Source organism: Diaporthe citri, assembly GCF_014595645.1.
Source record: "Diaporthe citri strain NFHF-8-4 chromosome Unknown scaffold_1, whole genome shotgun sequence".
Classification (NCBI taxonomy): Eukaryota; Fungi; Ascomycota; class Sordariomycetes; order Diaporthales; family Diaporthaceae; genus Diaporthe; species Diaporthe citri.
Window position 1 is genome coordinate 4452067 of NW_025064846.1, and position 17144 is coordinate 4469210.

The following is a 17144-nucleotide window of genomic DNA, read 5'->3' on the forward strand; positions in this document are numbered from 1 at the left end:
TGTATTGGCTGACTGGGCGCACAGCAGATTCACTACCACAGGACTGTGTAAGACCCCGTGTTCTAGATGCAAGGGGCCGCGAGCCTTGCTGGGGTTCCGGGGGGGGGGGTGAGTTGTCGCTGCGTCGCATTCGCTGCTGACTGTTACAGCGAGCGGATGTGACCCGACAGCCGAGGGAACGGCGAAGCAGGCTGTCTGATGCGATCCAACAAATGCAGCCAACCCGCCAGCGCAGGACCAACCAATGGGAGCCTGCTGGCGCCAAGACGGCAGCAATGATGCATTGAGCCGTGGGAATGTGCTGTGTGATGGAGTTACGGGATGGACCGGTGGTCAAACCAAGACTCAGACGAGCAACGATTGGCGACCGAATGCTTCGACGAGAGTGTTCGTTAGGTTGTGGCCAACCCCCACTTTTCCCTGCCAGCTCTCAGCGTTGAGGATTACCTAGTCAGTCAAGTGATGTTGCTGATCAGGTGAGGAGGATTCCAGCATACCACCTGCCCTGAGGGACGATGCAGCTAGTGGGCATATGTGTATCATGGTGGTCCGCACGCGGCTGCTGTTGTCGGGGTCGGAGGCTCTGTGGGTTCTAACCCGACCACAAGAAGGAATTGATGATGGCTGATGACTGACGACTGATGACCGCACCAACAGCGAAGAACTTTGTCCACCAGGGCAGCCGACGGCAGTAGCGCGATGTGCGCGCCGTCGTACTCGTACTACTTTATTACGCCGTACAAAAGCATACCAGCCCCAGGCTGCTGCTGCCAGGCCTGCCAGGCTACTCGTTGTCGAGTTAGCACTTGGACCAGCCCGTGCTCGCGTGGCTTGACCAGCGCTCTTCCCTGCTGCGTCGTGGGCAAGAACAAAAGGCCTGCCGCCTGGGGCCGAGATTAGCACGAGGGATTTCTGTTGGTCCAAGTCGCTGGGCCACTGATGACGTTTGTCTCCGCCCCGTTTCCGTTCCCGGGCGCTAAAGACGGATGCGACTGCCAGTGACGGATTAGGTGAGAGCGAATGAACAGACCGGATGCATGGCAGACTGATGAAGGTTGGAGGACTAATTGATTTTGGTTTGCGGCACCGTGCAGTGCAGAACTGGAAATTCATGCCTGTCGCCCTCGCCCTGCTCATGAATAGTTTGTGCAACTCGGACATACAGCGCTGGGGGGCGGTCCGTGGGGTGGTCTGACTTGCGAATTTCTTGTGCTGCGGCGAGGCGAAGTGAGGTGAACCTTGTCGGTCGCCCGCTGCACGACTTGGCCGCCCAGAATACCGCAGGCCACAGCAGAACGTGCCGGTCCAGGAAGGTACTGGGGTACCGGGGTGCCGGGGCATCAGGGTGTCATACAGTCCCAGCAGACCAAGTACGTACTTCGGCACCCTGCAGGCTCCTCCTGCTTTCTGGCCAATTATAGTGGCACTTTCCCGTTTTAGCGTCTGATCTCGGTTCTCACCTGCGACCTGGGTCGTCCCTGCTGATTGTGCAAGACTGCGTGCTCCACCCTCACGCCTTCCTGATCCGCCGGGCATCCGATCAATTGTTCAGTTGGCGTTTGCTTGCCAGTGCCGCTTGCTGGCCTGCGCCTGCACCTGCACCTGCAACCTGCAACCTGCACCTTGCGAGCGGGTCCCTAATTGGGTGCTTTTCTGTTCTCTCCTCACCTGGACCTTGGCCCTGGACTAACTCGCCTCGCCTCCTCCCGAACACACACCTTCCTTCCCACCCTCCCCAGGCGCCTTCCGTCCATTCTTTGCAACAATATATCGCATCTCGTAAAGCTGCTTCGTCATTCCCCTCAACTTTCCTTCCTTCCTTCCTTCCTACCTAGTCACAAACACCCCACACATTCCCTTCCCTTCCTTCTATCTATCTCTAGCTCTATCTCTCCGTATCTTCGGACTCCTACCGCTCGTACTCTCTATTCAATTTTCCTGCACCACCCGCACATTCCAGCAGCTTGTCAACCCTCACCTAGGCCAATTCCTACCGACTACCTTCCGGATGGCCACCTTTTAATATTAATCTGTCTCTAAACGCCATTCCTTCGGCTCAAGAGGTCTCACCACCCCCGACGTGCGCTCGAGTGCTCGACTGTTCGAATCGGACCCGACTCGATCCGTCACGACGCGCTTTGCTTGCTCACCAGCTCGCCCAGCTCAGCTCATTTACCGGCCCGTTGAGCTGTACCGAGCTGCTCGGCACATCGCCGTTCCTCACCTTTTTTTATTAGCCACCGCATCTGTACCGTCGACCTCCGAGACATTCACTTGTCTCTCCCTGCCGTCGATCTGGAGCACAACACTCCCTGTCTCCTTCCTCGCCTCCATATCAAACACCAATCTAGTCTCTTGTCTCGCAGGACCGTCGCTGGTTCTGCCCTTGATCCGCCAAGCTGGATTCGTACGTACCGCACCTTCCCTTCCCTTGTCCCTGAGTGGGAGTGCCCTTTTTGGTACCACAGCGTTGTGTGTTCTACACACATACATGACCGCATTCCTCACCCGCCTCGCCTCGGCTTCGTAGCTGTGTTGTTGCTCTTGTGTGCCTATGATGAGGGACTTCGTTCTTGCGAGCCGCGTCCCCTATACTGGATCCACTCCACTTGACCTCAATCCCGCCTCCCTCGCCGACCTCAACCTCAGATGGAGGTCAAAACCCAGACGACTAACTTGCTATGGCGCAGATTTATGACAGTGGCCGCAGGATGGTCTCAATACCACCATAGCCCCAGTGCGAGCCCGGCACCACAACAGTCACGATTAGGTCACCTGCGCTCTCAGTCAAATTCCACCACCCCTACTGTCAGCTCGCTCCCCGCCTCCGCGAAGCCCAGGTCAAACACCCAGACCTCCAACATGGCCGCCGATGTCTCCTCGCTGGCGATGCCCGTCACGCCCCAGTCACAGCCCAAGAGAATATACGCCGGCATACAAGAAAGCGACTTTGACTTGACCACAATCCCCGACCCTCGAAGCAGAGCGATGACACCATCCAACGCCGACGATGCCTCGAGTGTTCATCAACACCCCGAACTGAACGACGAGGTCGCACATCTTAGCTCCAAGCTCATCCACGCCATCAATCACCAGACGACTCTCGACGACAACCTCTCGCAGACCCGCGCCGAGCTTGAGAGGGCACGGGAGCAGATCCAGTCCATGGAGGTCCAGCTTGAAAAGCAAAGAGAAATGTTGGTTGGCGATATTTGGATCAGGCGCAAGTCGGCAGAGGCAGAGAAGACTAACTTGCTGTCTAGAATTGCTGACGAAAAGAGATTGCGCTTGGAGGCCGAGGATGAGAAAAGAAGAATCGAGCAAGAGTTGGAAAACCTGACGACCGAACTATTCGAAGAGGCCAACAAGATGGTAATCTCGGCCAAAGAGGAGGCACGCAAGGAGCAGGAGGTCTTGCAGCGTAAGAACAGCGCGCTCAAGGCCCAGCTGGCCGACACAGAAGGTCTGCTCCAGTCCCAACAAGAACAGTTGATCGAGTTGAAGCACGTCATGGAGCAAATGAGCGACCATGACAACGACACCGCGACGACAACGCCATCATCCCCAGGTTACAGCAAGTTCGATTCGAGAGAGGACGACACGCCCACGTCGGATCTAGGCTCGCAGTCCGGCATCCCAGACCTCGTGTCTCCATCCTACCCCACGAGCTTCACCCATCTCTTGCAACCGGTCCTTCGCAACGACATTGGCGCTTATGATGACTTCGTGAGTCTTTGCAAGGCATCGAGAACGCCCGCGAGCCGACCGCCATCAGGAAATCACTCCACCCTCGGCCTCGGCCTTCTGGGACCGGCTTCCAGCGTCACCTCCATAGGCATACCTTCTAGCGCCTCTACTGCGTCTCTGTCATCAATGGGATCACCCGCGGCTTCTTCTACACTGTCCATACAGACACCGAATACTCCAGGCTCCACCGTTAGCGGAATGTCCACCGCATCTATGGTTCCGATTCCGCCATTGAAGGACTGCAAATTCTACAAACGGGTACTTGCTGAAGATGTCGAGCCGACGCTTCGCCTGGACATGGCCCCGGGCCTGTCCTGGTTGGCACGGCGCTCGGTTATCTCAGCCATGTCTGATGGCTCCTTGGTTGTTGAACCTGTTCCAACAACGGGCACATATGCCATGCTCTCCAAGCCGCAGTTCTATCCGTGCTCCCTCTGCGGGGAGAATCGAAAGGATGACCAGTACCTCCGACGATACCGCTTCCGCACCAGCGAGAGCAGCTCCTCGCAGCGTTACCCTCTCTGTCGGTATTGTCTCAGCCGTGTGCGAGCCACATGTGACTTCCTCGGTTTCCTGAGGATCGTCAAAGATGGCCACTGGCGGACCGATGACGAGGACTCGGAGAAATCCGCGTGGGAGGAGAGTGTCAGACTAAGGGAAAATATGTTCTGGTCTCGCATAGGAGGTGGCGTCCGTCCAATCCTTCAGGGCTTCCATGGGCACTCCAACAGCATGGCCGAGAAAAGTCCCCGTCCGAGTCAGGAAGAGCCCGTTCACATGGAACAAAAGCCTCTCTCTGTGATAGAAGAGCCGAAGTCACTGGACGACGTGAGGGAAATAAGCCCCGAGGACGATGACAATGCCGAAGACTTTGCGACCCCACTGGAAGAAAGCTCTCTCGAGACTACTCCGGGTGGTCAATCGCACACTCCTGAGGACAACAGTGATACTTCAGATGACAAATCGGTTATCGTTCACGAACCCACGTCGGCTGAAACTGGAAAGCCTGCGGAAACTGAGACAAAGCAAGAGATAGAAGCAATTCCTAGGCCGCCCCGAACCCCCGAGCCGACGGACATGAACCGTTTGTCTTCACAGTCGCTTACACCGACTTCTTCATAAGACAGAAACCGGGCTGAGGACGATTTCGCGGCACTTACCCACATCGACGTTGAACCCAACAATCGATAGGGATTCTTACAATTCACTTTTTGAATGTATATTTTTAATATTGCCATTGTGCACATGGGAAGGAGGCATGATGATTGGTACTCAGGCCTTCTGAGATGGACTTTTCCTCGTTTGGGCGTTTTGGGGCTGATGCAACGGAGCCGTCTTCGGAGTCCTCCCTCATGATTGTTTGAGCGCATGGGAGGCAACACACGGAAGACTGGCAGGAAAGGAATGCATTTGGGCTGTGGCTCGGGATAAATGGGACTGTGACGACCGGACATAGAGCGACCCGGAGGCTGATCAATACGGTCTTGGTCACTATTTAAGAAAGGGAAAACACGGACGGGCTGGCCTGGACGGGAAGACGGAAGAGCCACCATGGCGGCGGTCTCACGGGCGTCGGCGCTTTCGGTGATAGACAAACCTCCTCGTTTGCGTCACACACACACACACACACACACAAAATTAGTACAGTTTAATGATACCAGAACACAAAATGGCATGTGCGTTGCCGAATGATGGCGTTGATCTGAACTATTTTTGCAAACATGCTCATTGTTGAAAGTGGTGGGCCCACCGTGGATTTTTCTTCCTCCGAAGTGATCAGCCTATTCCATTTTCCCCTCTCTTCCTCCGGTGACGCGAAAGCTTACCGAATGGTAAACAAAATTGTTTGAATAGGGGTCATGTTAGCTGACTGGGGGATGGGGAATTTTCGAAACGGGTTCGCTCAGGGGCAAAGGGGGGACGAAGGGGCCGATCCAGATCCACCACTTTATGGGGCAATCGGCAAGGCGAGGCGAGGGTGAGGCGTTTTGTTACAGGTCGGTTTCTTAGAGACGGGCTTCACGACGACCCTTGCCCGCTTGCTCGGGTCTGTAGCGAGGGTGCGCTTGGGCCAATGGTAAGGTGGAAAATAGTTGATGTCGGGGAGAGGATTGGGGTGATTCTCTTTCCTTGATAGCAACGGAGGAGGAGGGTGGGCTGCCGTTGATTCTGATGTGCACTTTATATCGCTGGAGAATGACTCGAGCGAATGCTTGGAAGTCGTGTTGATAATTCAATTTTGGGTATCGATTGATCTAGTGTACATCGTCTAGTCAAAAATAGTTCTTATGAGTCCAGTCTACGGTTTCCATCGTACAGAGTGACTTCCCCATGCATTTCGCGATCGCTGTGCCCACGTTTATATAGATCCTTCCGTCATCGTCGTGATGTTCCCAAACAATCTGAGCTTCAGTGGGTCTGGTGCTATGGCTGATTTTGTTTGGAAGGAATGGAGCAACACCAGACCATCAACCTTGCTCCACCTCGAGCGAGGTTAGGTCCTGCTAGCAATGCCTCATCTTGCAGACCGTAGTACCTGGCGGCGTTGAGGAAGTAGCAAACCTCCAAAAAGGAGGCAGCACCACCAGAGCTGAACAGGCCAAATTGGCCAAAAAGACCCTCCCGGCGGCGTGGCCCCGGAAGTCAGAAAACCCTTCTCCTCGTCCCGGCCGTGGCCGGGTCGGAATCATTAGGGTTTTGCTGGTGGTGCCGGCGGGATTTGAACTCGGTACTAACGGGGGCTTTCGTGCCCCCCGCTCTCCCGAATCGGCCACCCCGCCGGCTGTTGGATTTGTGGTACGAAAATTGACTGATGAGATGAAGACTGAGATCGGATAGGGTCATTGGCGCATTTCTGTACGTGAGTGTATGTGCCCTGCCCTGGAGAGAAGCCTCCCTTCAATGACATCCAAGGCGATGACTACCTCCTGCAATAGTTGGCCAGCCTCGAGTTATCCTCGTTCGTCGTAAACGCCCCAGCCCATCATGTCGTTGGTCGGCTCTGTTCGTCGACACCTTGCATGGACATGGCGACGATGGCGCGGCAGCAGATTCCCTCTCACGCAAAGTTCACGTAGTTCACCACGAACTGAGAATCGCCACAGCCTGATCTTGTGGCTCAACCCTCACATCTGTCGTCGGCCATCCCAGGCTCTTCCATCACCTCCCACAAGTGGGCAACGCACAGTCCGATAGATGTATGAGTGTGGCGGGCGAGCGGCCTTGTGTATGCTGATTTCCTCATCTCTCCTCTCAGATCAGTCCCTCTGCTGGCCTCCCTCCTTGGCGGCAGCGTCGCCACTCATCCTTGCCTGCAGCCTCGCCAGCTTCCTGTCCAGGTCGGCCTTGGCCCTGAGCAGCTCGGCGCGCCGGGCGTCTATCATGGCGATGCGTTCGGCGATGGGCATCTCCTGGACCTTCTGCCTCTGCGTGACGACGTCCTTGTCGCCCTTGAGGCTGGCGCCGGTGATGGCGCCGACCGCAGTGATGAGGGCAACGGCCCCGGTCAGGACCACGCGGCGGAAGTTCTGGCGGCTGGCCGAGTTGCGGTCCGCGGGGTTGCCCGAGGTGGATGCGTACCGCCGTAGGCTCCTGGCTGCGGTTGGCGCGAGAGTGCGTCGCAGCATGTTTGCTGGCTGGCTGGCTCCTGCCCGGCGATGATGAGAGAAAGACGGTGACCAAAACCTCGTTGCTCTTGCTGGGTGGAGCTCGGTCCCTGCAAACTCAGCTCCAGAATTCCCTCCAGACGGACTCTGCTTCTGCTTCCCGCTGCGACCTCGTGCTCGTGTTCCGGCGCGGGCTCCCTATGCTCCCTGTCTCTGACGCCGTTGATGAGGAAGATGTGTCGGAGACAAGACTGGTGACAGAGCCGTTCCGCCTGTGGCTGCGAAGATGTCCAGGAGGCTGTGATGGCCAAGGAAGCGGAAGTGTGGGCGTGGTTGATGGTGAAGATGACGGGGTGGAGGCTGGTGATTCTAGTGCAGCAGCGGTCGTTGAGAGCTGTGTGACACGTCGTCGCACTGATGAGATTTGCTGGTCGCCTGCAGGCCGATGATCTGCATGCGCGGCCCCATTCGCTCCTTGTGGGCCCAGCAGATCCAACTCGATTTCTGGGCTCGATGCTGGGGAGTCGGGGTCGGCGCCCGGTTGGCTCGGCAGGCGCGGGGCGCGCGAGAGGGCCCTTAGTAAGCGGCGCGGAGCTGCGGGTATGGGTGTGGGTGCCATTGCTCAATTGATTGATTCCTTCCTTGCAAGGCGCCAGCGGGCGATGGCGGGTACTGGCTGGCTGCTAGCTACTGCTGGATGGCATATAATGACGATGATGTCCACCCGGACGAAGAAGACAACGAGGAAGGAGGAACAACCTCAACGAAAGGAAAAACAGAGGATAAATCACAGAGACCCAGGATTCGGCCGCCGTTGAGACTTGGCCTAGTTCAGCCTGTTGAAACCATCAACAGCCTCTCCCTTCCCGTTAACATTCCCCCATCGGAGTTTGGTTCGTCTCACCTTGTCTCGCTGAGTGTCAGAAACGCGGAGCTGCTGAAACACCACCGCCGCCTACGCACCGCTCACGCACCACTCACCACCCAGAACCGGACCCATTCACGGCTCTTCGACGCCATCGCCCGCCTTGGTCACGGCATTTACTCCGAACTAGAGTTTTTGACAGCTTTATGCGCGCGCCGTCGCTCGGCACCCCCACCCGGACAGTCCCATCATGTCAACCCCACGCGTCTTCATTGCCCGCCATGGTGAGACCGAGTGGTCCCTGAGCGGGAAGCACACCGGCGTCACAGACATCCCCCTCACCGCAGACGGCGAGAAGAGAGTCAGGGCCACCGGGAGGGCTCTCGTTGGCAACGACAGGCTCATCGTGCCGAACAAGCTCACTCACATGTCAGTCCCAATCACCGCCTCTCCAAGCGCGGGTTCACTGCGAAGCCATGCAAGCAAGCAAGTCGTCGTCTGCGTGAGACCGACACTGACCGGTACCCCACAGTTTCGTCTCCCCGCGGAAGCGAGCCCAGCGGACCTTTGAGCTGCTCAACCTCGGCTTCAAGGACCTACCCTGGGACGCCCACGGCCCCGTCGGTGACGCCCCGGGCCTAGCCTGCAATGCGCGCATAGAAATCACCGAGGACATCCGCGAGTGGGACTACGGTGACTACGAGGGCATCACCAGCAAACAGATCCGCGAGCGGAGGAAGGAACAGGGCCTCGGCGAGAACTGGGACATCTGGAGGGATGGCTGCCCCGGCGGCGAGTCGCCCGAGCAGGTCACCCAGCGCCTGGACAGGCTGATCGCCACCATTCGCTCCGAGTACCAGGCGCCTTTCATGCAGGAGGACCATCCAAAGAAGGACAACTACTCCTCCAACGACGGTACGGGCGACGTGCTCGTCGTGGGCCACGGGCACATCCTGCGCGCCTTCGCCATGAGATGGGTGGGGAAGACGCTTCAGGAGGGGCCGACCTTCCTGATGGAGGCTGGCGGTGTGGGTACTCTTAGTTACGAGCACCACAGCGTCGACGAGCCGGCTATACTGCTCGGCGGCGCCTTCGTTGTTAACAACGCCAAAGAGGCTATTGCCGAGGCTCCCAAGGACTAGCGGCCTTGGGCCGGCCTCCTTGATGGCCAGCGCGATGATACAGACCCGGAAGGAGGCGGTGCCAAGCTCTGTGATGCCGACGTCCCCGAATCCACAGACTCAGAAGGAGGTGGTGCCAAGCTCTGTGATGCCGACGTCCCCGAACCCGCAGACACCCAGAAGGTCTTGTCCGAGACCGCAAGGCAGGCCAAGTTGGAGGACCAGGCACGGCACCTGGTTACCACGGAGGCGAGGGCCAATGCCACATGGTACCGATTTATGGCCCCAAAAGTCCCATGGAACGAAATCCACGCCCTGAAAACCAGGGTCCGGGTGTTGAGCGAGTCGCTGGAGCGTCTCGGGCAGCGCGACTCAGCGGCTGGTGGTCCGCAAAGCGAGGTGACCACGGCCGACGAGGGTAAGGACACGCGGAAGACGGAGCATGCACTGGCATACCCACATGACGGTCGCTTAATGAAGGCCAATCACCCCCTGAGCGACAAATTCAAGGACCTCTTCACGCAACATCTGGCAGCGGACGCTGGAACCCAGGACAGCTGCCCCGAAGGCGGTGGCAAGGCGGGAATGTCGCCCCCGTCAGCACGACGGGCAAGCGACTCCGCGACGGCCGACGAGGCGGAAGGGAAGTTGGATGGCAAGGCTGCGAAGAGGCCCGCGCCCTCCCCTGGCTTTGTCGGGGACACTCGCCCGACGGAGGAAGACCTCGAGGACTACCTTCGCAGAAATGATCTCCAATAAGCAGGTTGTGGCTTGGGCTCGGCGCACGAGCATGACCGCGCAACTGGTGGTTCACTGGACCGGTTGAGCGTTGTTATGGGTTGAAACAGATGTACGGTACGTGAGGTATTATAAACATTGGTCTTCACCGCGCCAGCGAGTAAAAGTATAAAATAGAGTCAGATTATCCGCAACACCTGCGCTCAAATCGCGTTGCCCTTTCAGAACCAGTTTTGAGAAGTAGCGTACTTGGCACATAGTCTATGGTTGTGTACAGTTGCGTTCCAGGAGCCAGAGACTGCTGGGTCATGTATCTAGTGATACATGACAACCAGGCTTCTATGATATCTGCGGCTCGCCCTCAGCCACACCCTCCGTGTCCTCCTCAGCGTCAAAGACATCCTCGACAATCAGGTTCCCAGACTTGCCGATAGTCTCCCGCAGCGTCTTGTCCCGCGTCGGCTCAAACACCTCCCTGGGCAGCAGGCTCGCGAGCCGGAAGCCGTAGCCGTGCTCGTACCCCTCCGGCGCGCCCTTGTCGTCCAGCTCCGACTCGTCCTCCCCGCCGCTGGCCCGGGCCTGCAGCACGCCGTAGCACTCGACGAAGGCGTACAGCTCCTCGACCGTCGTGTGGCCCGCGAACCGCCGGATAACACGGCCCGCGCCCGTCTCCTCGGGCATCTTGAGCGCCAGCCGCACCACGTCCGCCTCGCTAGCCGGCGGCTCCGGCGCGACGGTCGTCGCCCGCCACCGCCGCCACAGCTGGCGCTTGCGGTCCTGCTCCGCGGCTCGCTCGGCCCGCTCCTTCTCACGCTGCTCCGCCTCCGCCGCCGCGGCGGCCGCCTCGCGCTTCTGCCTGGCACGCTCCCGGTCACGCGCCAGCGAGCGCTCGTAGGCCGAGTCCTGCTCCGTCCGCAGGCTCCGCGACGTCTCTTGGGCGACGCGCTCGGCGCGCAGGCCCTCCAGATCCGGGGTGTACTTGTCCATGGCGGAGCGCAGGCCCGACAGGTAGGCGGCTGGCGTGGTGGCGCCGGCCAGCCTCTTGATAATGCCCATGCGGGTGCTGCCCTCCTTGGGGGTCAGGCTGATGAGGACGGAGAAGGGAAACTTGGTGCAGTTGTACTCTTGCGAGACGATGTAGGCCTCGCTGTCGAGGACGTTGCCACCCCACAGCACGATGTTAGCGGCAGGGTCGGACAGGAAGGCGGCCACGTCCGGGCTGAGGAGGACGTCGCGCGCGAACGGCGCCGTGTCGTCGTGCTCGGGCGACATCAACACCACCAGGAGGAATTTGAGCTCCTTCTTGGCCAGATCCTGTGCCTGGGCGAACCCGCCCTCAAACCACGGCAAAGCAGGGCCGCCGCCAGCGGGGGACCCATATTCCTCCTCGAACTCACGCCTGAAGCGCGCGGCCGAGTCCCGCGGCAGGAGCATCTTACGCCCATTTGTGTTGCGCAGGCCGCGGGTGATGGAGTTTGACACGGCGCGGGGCCGCAGCGACTGCGGCAGGAAGGATAGGATGTAGTAGATGGGGCGGAAGAGGTTGGCGAACAGCTTCCAGCCGAGCTGGAAGGGGGCGAAGATGAGGGAGAACAGCCATGGGACTGGGTAGGTTGTCGACGGCTGCGGGACGATGCGGGGTGCGGGCTCGGTGCGGTCGCGGCGTGGCGGCCTGCCTATCGGGGCGTAGAAGCTCTCTTGGAGGTTCTCGTGTCGTCCGGCGGGCCGGGGCACGTCAGCCTGCGCTTGTTGTTGTGCCTGTGCCTCTGCTACAGGGTCGGGGCCCTCGCCGTCGAAGAACTTTGTGATTGCGATCTGTACGTTCCATTGTGACCGCTCCAGTAGCGGAACTGCGTCCTTTGGTTCTTGGTTGGTGAGGGCGGTGTACTGTTGGAGAGCTTCCTGCTGACCGGCCGAGAGGCTGGCCAGGTCGAAGTCGGCCATGTTGTGTTTTTTGGATCGAATTAATTGTGCCTCCCCTGTCTCCGGTCCGCTCCTCTTCAAAGATGTCCCAATTCTACCAATCCATCCAGTGTCCGAAGAGAGGTTGCTGCAATAATACCAGGGCTGCTGTCGTGCTGGGGGTCTCGTGTTGGATGGCCGATGACCGGATGGATGGGGCCACGGGGATGGAGATAGCTGGCCCTACGTAGACCAGAACTTGGATGAGAGCGAGCGTGGCTGCAACTCCGGTTGACTGCTGAGGTTGTCTTGGCTGACGGTCGCGCAGATGGATGGTCAGCAAGTCAGGTCAGGACGAGCCTGGTGTTTCCTGTCGTCGTAGTTGTGGTGGTTGGAAAAAAAAAGGAGTTGGGAAAGTTAGCACAGGTCAATTGTGCTTGACCTCGACCAAAGCGACGTCAGCAGTCAGCCAGCCAGCAAGCATCCTAAGAAATGCAGGGATGCTCAAGTGCCTGTCTCTCCCTGTCTGGCCGCTTGCAGTAACCCCACCCTAGCTGATAGCCGCCGAGGTGTCAGTGCTGTGGCCCTGGCAGGTTCGCCCACCAGCGTGTATTTGTAGAGACGGCGTGGTCTGGTTCAGACACATTGGTCAGTCTTGCACTTATTCAATTTCAAGGCGAACAAAATTGCCCAGAGCAAATGTGTATCTAAAATAGTAAGTATATTACCTTGCAGGTCAGTGTTGAAGTGAGCCTCTTGGAACAGCTTCTCCCCCATCGGACCCTAACCCTGTTGCCACTTGAGTAAGCCTTACTCAGACGTTCAAGTAGTCTATCTAAAGTACCAACACGCTGCGGACGTAAGTACCTAGGTACTCAGGTACCCGGCCACCCGCTGGACAGTCAGGGCTGTCTGAGCCAATAGCACGGCGATGAGACCCTAGAGCTGGCGTCTCTCCACAGCGAAACGGGCGCATTGATGTGCGATGAACCACACCCCCCTTTCACCTAAGCCGCCAGGTCCCTCCAGGCCTCGACACGACACCACACCGACGATATCGGGACGAGTCCTCGCCCTCGCTCTGCCTCGTGCGACCCCGTCGCTAGCCTCGCCCAACATCTTCTTGCTTTGCAGCATCTCCCAAACAGGGTCGATGGGCAGAGTAACGGCACAGAGGACAAGGCCATGGGAAACAATCCTCAGATCCAAGTAAGCACGCTGACACCCAACGACTCTTGCGGGAGCGAACCCCCACCATCCAGACTCTCTCTCTGTCAGTCTTGTCTCGCAGCCATGTCACCGCCAGCCCGACCACATTGGGGTCCCCACGGCACCCTTCGCGACAAGTTCTTTCCCCTTCCGAGCTGATCAGATCGCCAATTCCTTCTCGCCCGAGTCACACGATTGCGGGGACACTGTTTGCTGATATGGGCTATGTAAGCAGACGTCGTAGATTCGGTCCAGGAGGTCGTTGTGCTGCCGTTGCCGTTGCCACCGCCGCCCCCTCAAAATACTGACGGGGAGCTCTCTCCCCGTCCCAACCGCCACGATGGCCGGCGCCCCGGATTTGCGCCGGCAGGTTGGGTCGCCGAGGCCCAAGGGACGTGGTGAGTCGAGATTCCGCGCCCTTTCAGTGCTGCAGCTCGTCACAGCTCGCTGCCTTGGCCCCCTCTCTCCGGGTCGAAGTCACCGCCTTCGCTCTCCCCCTGCCTGTCGCGTAGCCATGCGCTGATGTATCTCGTCTCCAGCAGATAGAGACACCCCGTGCAAGAACATCCTGATATATGGCAAATGCCGCTATGAAAACGCAGGCTGCAGTTTCAACCACGACGACCCGAGGACTAGCCACGCAAGCAGCAGCTCCGAGAACGCCAAGAAGGCCCTCAATGGGGACTCTCCCTCCTTCACCCCCTCGAGCCTATCATCGCAGCCCGCAAAGAAGTCCTCGTTGCCCTCTCAGGCCGCCAGCGCCGCCGTGTTCACTCCCAGGGGCGTCGGGGCTGCCACACCCTCCAACAACCCCGAACCCGAACGTCTGTTCAACCCGGCCGCTATCAAGGAGTTTACTCCTCAAAACAACTATGATCTCGCGAGCGCCAGCGCTGCCGCCGTGACTCCAGACGCTGGCATCGCGCCCTTCGATCCCTTCTCGACCCCGATCGCTCCCGCTCAGTACAACCCGTATGCTAATGACCACACGACGTTGGCTGGGTCCTCGGCGAATGCATATTACCAGGGGCAAGCGGGATACGCCACTCCGCTGCAGCCACCTCCCTACCATCTATATGCCAATATTGGCCCTTATCGGGAAGACTTACTACCATACCAACGCCAGACGCGCGACTTCTTCATGCCAGATGATCTTAGGGAGGATCTGCAGAGGAAGTCACACGCTGCCCTCCAAGTCATACCTAGTACAATTCAGTTGGAAAACTTTCACTCCCTCGTGCCCCTAGACAAACTCGACACGCCACATAGGAAGAGCACAAGCATTTTTGGATGGACAAGCTGGTTGTTCAAGGCATTCTCTGCAAAGACAGGGCGGGTTTACTGCCTTAGAAGGATTCAGGACTACCGTCTCGGCGACCGAGAAGCCACCCAGGCCATCGAGACCATCAAGAAGTGGAAACAAATCAACAACGCCAATGTCGTCTTCGTTCATGATGCATTCACCACCTCCGCATTCGGTGACAGGTCGCTCGTTTTTGCTCAGGACTACTTCCCACTGGCACAAACACTTGCCGAGGTGCATCTCACCCCACAACCGCAGAAGGACCACCGGTTCCGGGGTCCAGCTACTCCGCCCAAGATACCAGAGTCTGTTATATGGTCATATGTTGTCCAAATCGCGAACGCGCTTCGAACCATACATGCGAGAGATCTGTCCGCCAGATGTCTTGACCCCAGCAAGATCATACTTACCGAGAAGAACAGGATACGGCTCACAGCGTGTGCGATCCTCGACGTAGTCCAATATCAGGGCCATCGGTCAACCAAGGAGCACCAGCAAGACGATTTCGTCCAGTTGGGGAAGCTGATCCTCTGCCTAGGGGCCGGGAAACTCCCCGGCCAGCTCGTCGACGTCAACGCCGAGATGGCCACCATAGCGAGAAAATACCCGTCTGGTCCGAAGGGCGAGTCGGCGCTTAGAGATCTTGTCGGCTGGCTCCTGACACCGGGTGAGAAGCTCGCCGATCAACTCATCACGGGTATGCCGCACCACGTGATCGAGAACCTGGATAAGAACCTACAGCACACAGATGCCCTGAATTCAGAGTTGCAGAGGGAACTCGAGAACGGACGGCTAGTGCGGCTATTGATGAAGATGGGCATGGTCAACGAGAGGCAGGAATTCGACAACGACCCCGGGTGGAGCGAGAACGGCGAGCGCTACACGCTCAAATTGTTCCGCGACTACGTCTTCCACCGTGTCGACGAGGCTGGCCGGCCCGTCTTCGACATGGGTCACATGGTGTCGTGCCTCAACAAGCTCGACGCTGGCGCCGCCGAGCGCGTGCGCCTCACTAGCAGGAGTGGCGAGACCGACTTTATCATCACGTATGCCGAGCTCAAGAAGCAGCTCAACGGCGCGTTTGCCGACCTGATGAAGCATAACAGGCGGGCCTAGGTGGGGCATAACGCGTCTGGACGGCTCTGGGCTCAGGGTATATTGGGGCAGTCTGATGATGAAATAGCAGGTGCTGTGGAATGTTGGACGAGAGAAATAGACTTGACGGATAGCCAGCTCTTTCTGGGTTGGGAGTTAGCACCGTCTTGTCCCCGCTGCCGCAAGGAATTACGCATATTGAGATGCTTTTCAGACCAAACTACAGAAGGAACTCAGAGAGATAACGAGAAAGACATCAGCGATGTTTCACTACTCAAGGCCAGTCATATGATGTATCTCTGGGAATTGTGGGGCCGGGGCCAATGATGGGTGTCATGGCTTTGAAGGCGAAGACGACAAAGTGCGCGAGCAGACGATGGGAGCGTCGAAAGTGTTGTGAAGAGTTGAAAGGTGATGATGGTGTGACTAAATACAAACCATCCGAGCGAGACCTTGACCAGCGTGGGCTGAGAGAGTGCGAGAGAATGTGTGTACACATGGATGGAATCTGACGAGCCAGGTGGCGAGTGATGGGCATAGCGAGCGTGTGACAAGGGCGATTGAGTGACTGAGGAAAGATGTGTTTATAGGAAATTGAAAGTATAGAATCATTCTTCATCTGATCTGTCTGGGGACTTACTGGTTTGGCATCTCGACTGATGCTGGTGAGCCGGTTAGATTTGGAGTGGCTGGGTGATATACCACTCAGTAGTAGCCGGAGAAAACCACATCCAGAATGGTATGCCCGATATCTTCACATATCTTCAAAGCTTTCGGGATTGAAGACGGGCACGGTTGATGCGTGATCAATGACCTTCAGATGAGGTGCCGGAAGTGCTGACCCATCAAGGGCATATAGTAGCCACCGCCAGGGAATACAGGACGCACTGGGGATTAAGTAAGAGCAATAAGGAACTGTTTTCGTGATCATGGAGTCACATGTTCGTCAATTTAATTGGACTCAAGTCTCAAACACTTCGCTAGGTGAGGAACGAAGTGGGGATTTAACCACCCGTGACATCCTATATACTCAGTCCAGGCGTCGCAACGCCCTTGCGAAATGTATCAACCACCAAGGTCTCCTCTCTCGGGTGTTCTGGCCATGCTAAAGAGAGAGTTCACAGAAATAAGAAACGACACGAAGCTGGCTCCTGGGGGTGAGATCCGCTCAGCAAGCATGGTGAACGGATTCTGCTCATCACAGCCCGTCGCGGGACCGTCGATTCGGAGCATCGGGGCAGTCTGGCGATTGGACCGGACTATTGGGTGAGTTTCGGGTTAGATGATCATTTCTTATTTCCATTTTTCATTCATTCTCTACTGGACCAGAACACGAGATGTAGCACCGGGGTTCAGTATTCAGCCAGCCACAGTTGGATCAATCCGGAAGTAATATGCAGAGACTCCTGCACCTGTATAATACGTGGCCCCACTACCTGGACATCTGCCTCATCAAACTGCTTGTAGAGCCGGGAAGAGACTTGCTTTTCAACATTCCCGGCCTCATTCCCGCTGAGATCTGGTATCGCACCGCGCAATATAAGTAGAGTTGGACAGAT

At 57.7% G+C, this 17144-nt stretch overlaps 5 protein-coding genes across 5 annotated transcripts; 3 read left to right on the forward strand and 2 right to left on the reverse strand.

The window, feature by feature from the left end:
• Positions 1–2862: 2862 nt before the first annotated feature.
• On the forward strand, positions 2863–4869 carry INS49_001230 (uncharacterized protein; the record flags this gene model as incomplete). Its single annotated transcript, XM_043162062.1, has 1 exon — positions 2863–4869. The coding sequence occupies one exon, from the start codon at positions 2863–2865 to the stop codon at positions 4867–4869; it is 2007 nt and encodes a 668-aa protein (XP_043030568.1).
• Positions 4870–7004: 2135 nt separating this feature from the next.
• Positions 7005–7373, reverse strand: INS49_001231 (uncharacterized protein; the record flags this gene model as incomplete). The annotated part of the gene is made up of 1 exon (XM_043162063.1): positions 7005–7373. One exon carries the CDS (start codon positions 7371–7373, stop codon positions 7005–7007), a length of 369 nt encoding a protein of 122 aa, XP_043030569.1.
• Positions 7374–8467: 1094 nt separating this feature from the next.
• Positions 8468–10097, forward strand: INS49_001232 (uncharacterized protein; the record flags this gene model as incomplete). The annotated part of the gene is made up of 3 exons (XM_043162064.1): positions 8468–8646; positions 8750–9311; positions 9360–10097. 3 exons carry the CDS (start codon positions 8468–8470, stop codon positions 10095–10097), a joined length of 1479 nt encoding a protein of 492 aa, XP_043030570.1.
• A 318-nt stretch (positions 10098–10415) lies between these two features.
• On the reverse strand, positions 10416–12020 carry INS49_001233 (uncharacterized protein; the record flags this gene model as incomplete). The annotated part of the gene is made up of 1 exon (XM_043162065.1): positions 10416–12020. The coding sequence occupies one exon, from the start codon at positions 12018–12020 to the stop codon at positions 10416–10418; it is 1605 nt and encodes a 534-aa protein (XP_043030571.1).
• A 1507-nt stretch (positions 12021–13527) lies between these two features.
• On the forward strand, positions 13528–15606 carry INS49_001234 (uncharacterized protein; the record flags this gene model as incomplete). The annotated part of the gene is made up of 2 exons (XM_043162066.1): positions 13528–13585; positions 13727–15606. The coding sequence occupies 2 exons, from the start codon at positions 13528–13530 to the stop codon at positions 15604–15606; spliced, it is 1938 nt and encodes a 645-aa protein (XP_043030572.1).
• Between the last annotated feature and the right edge of the window lie 1538 nt (positions 15607–17144).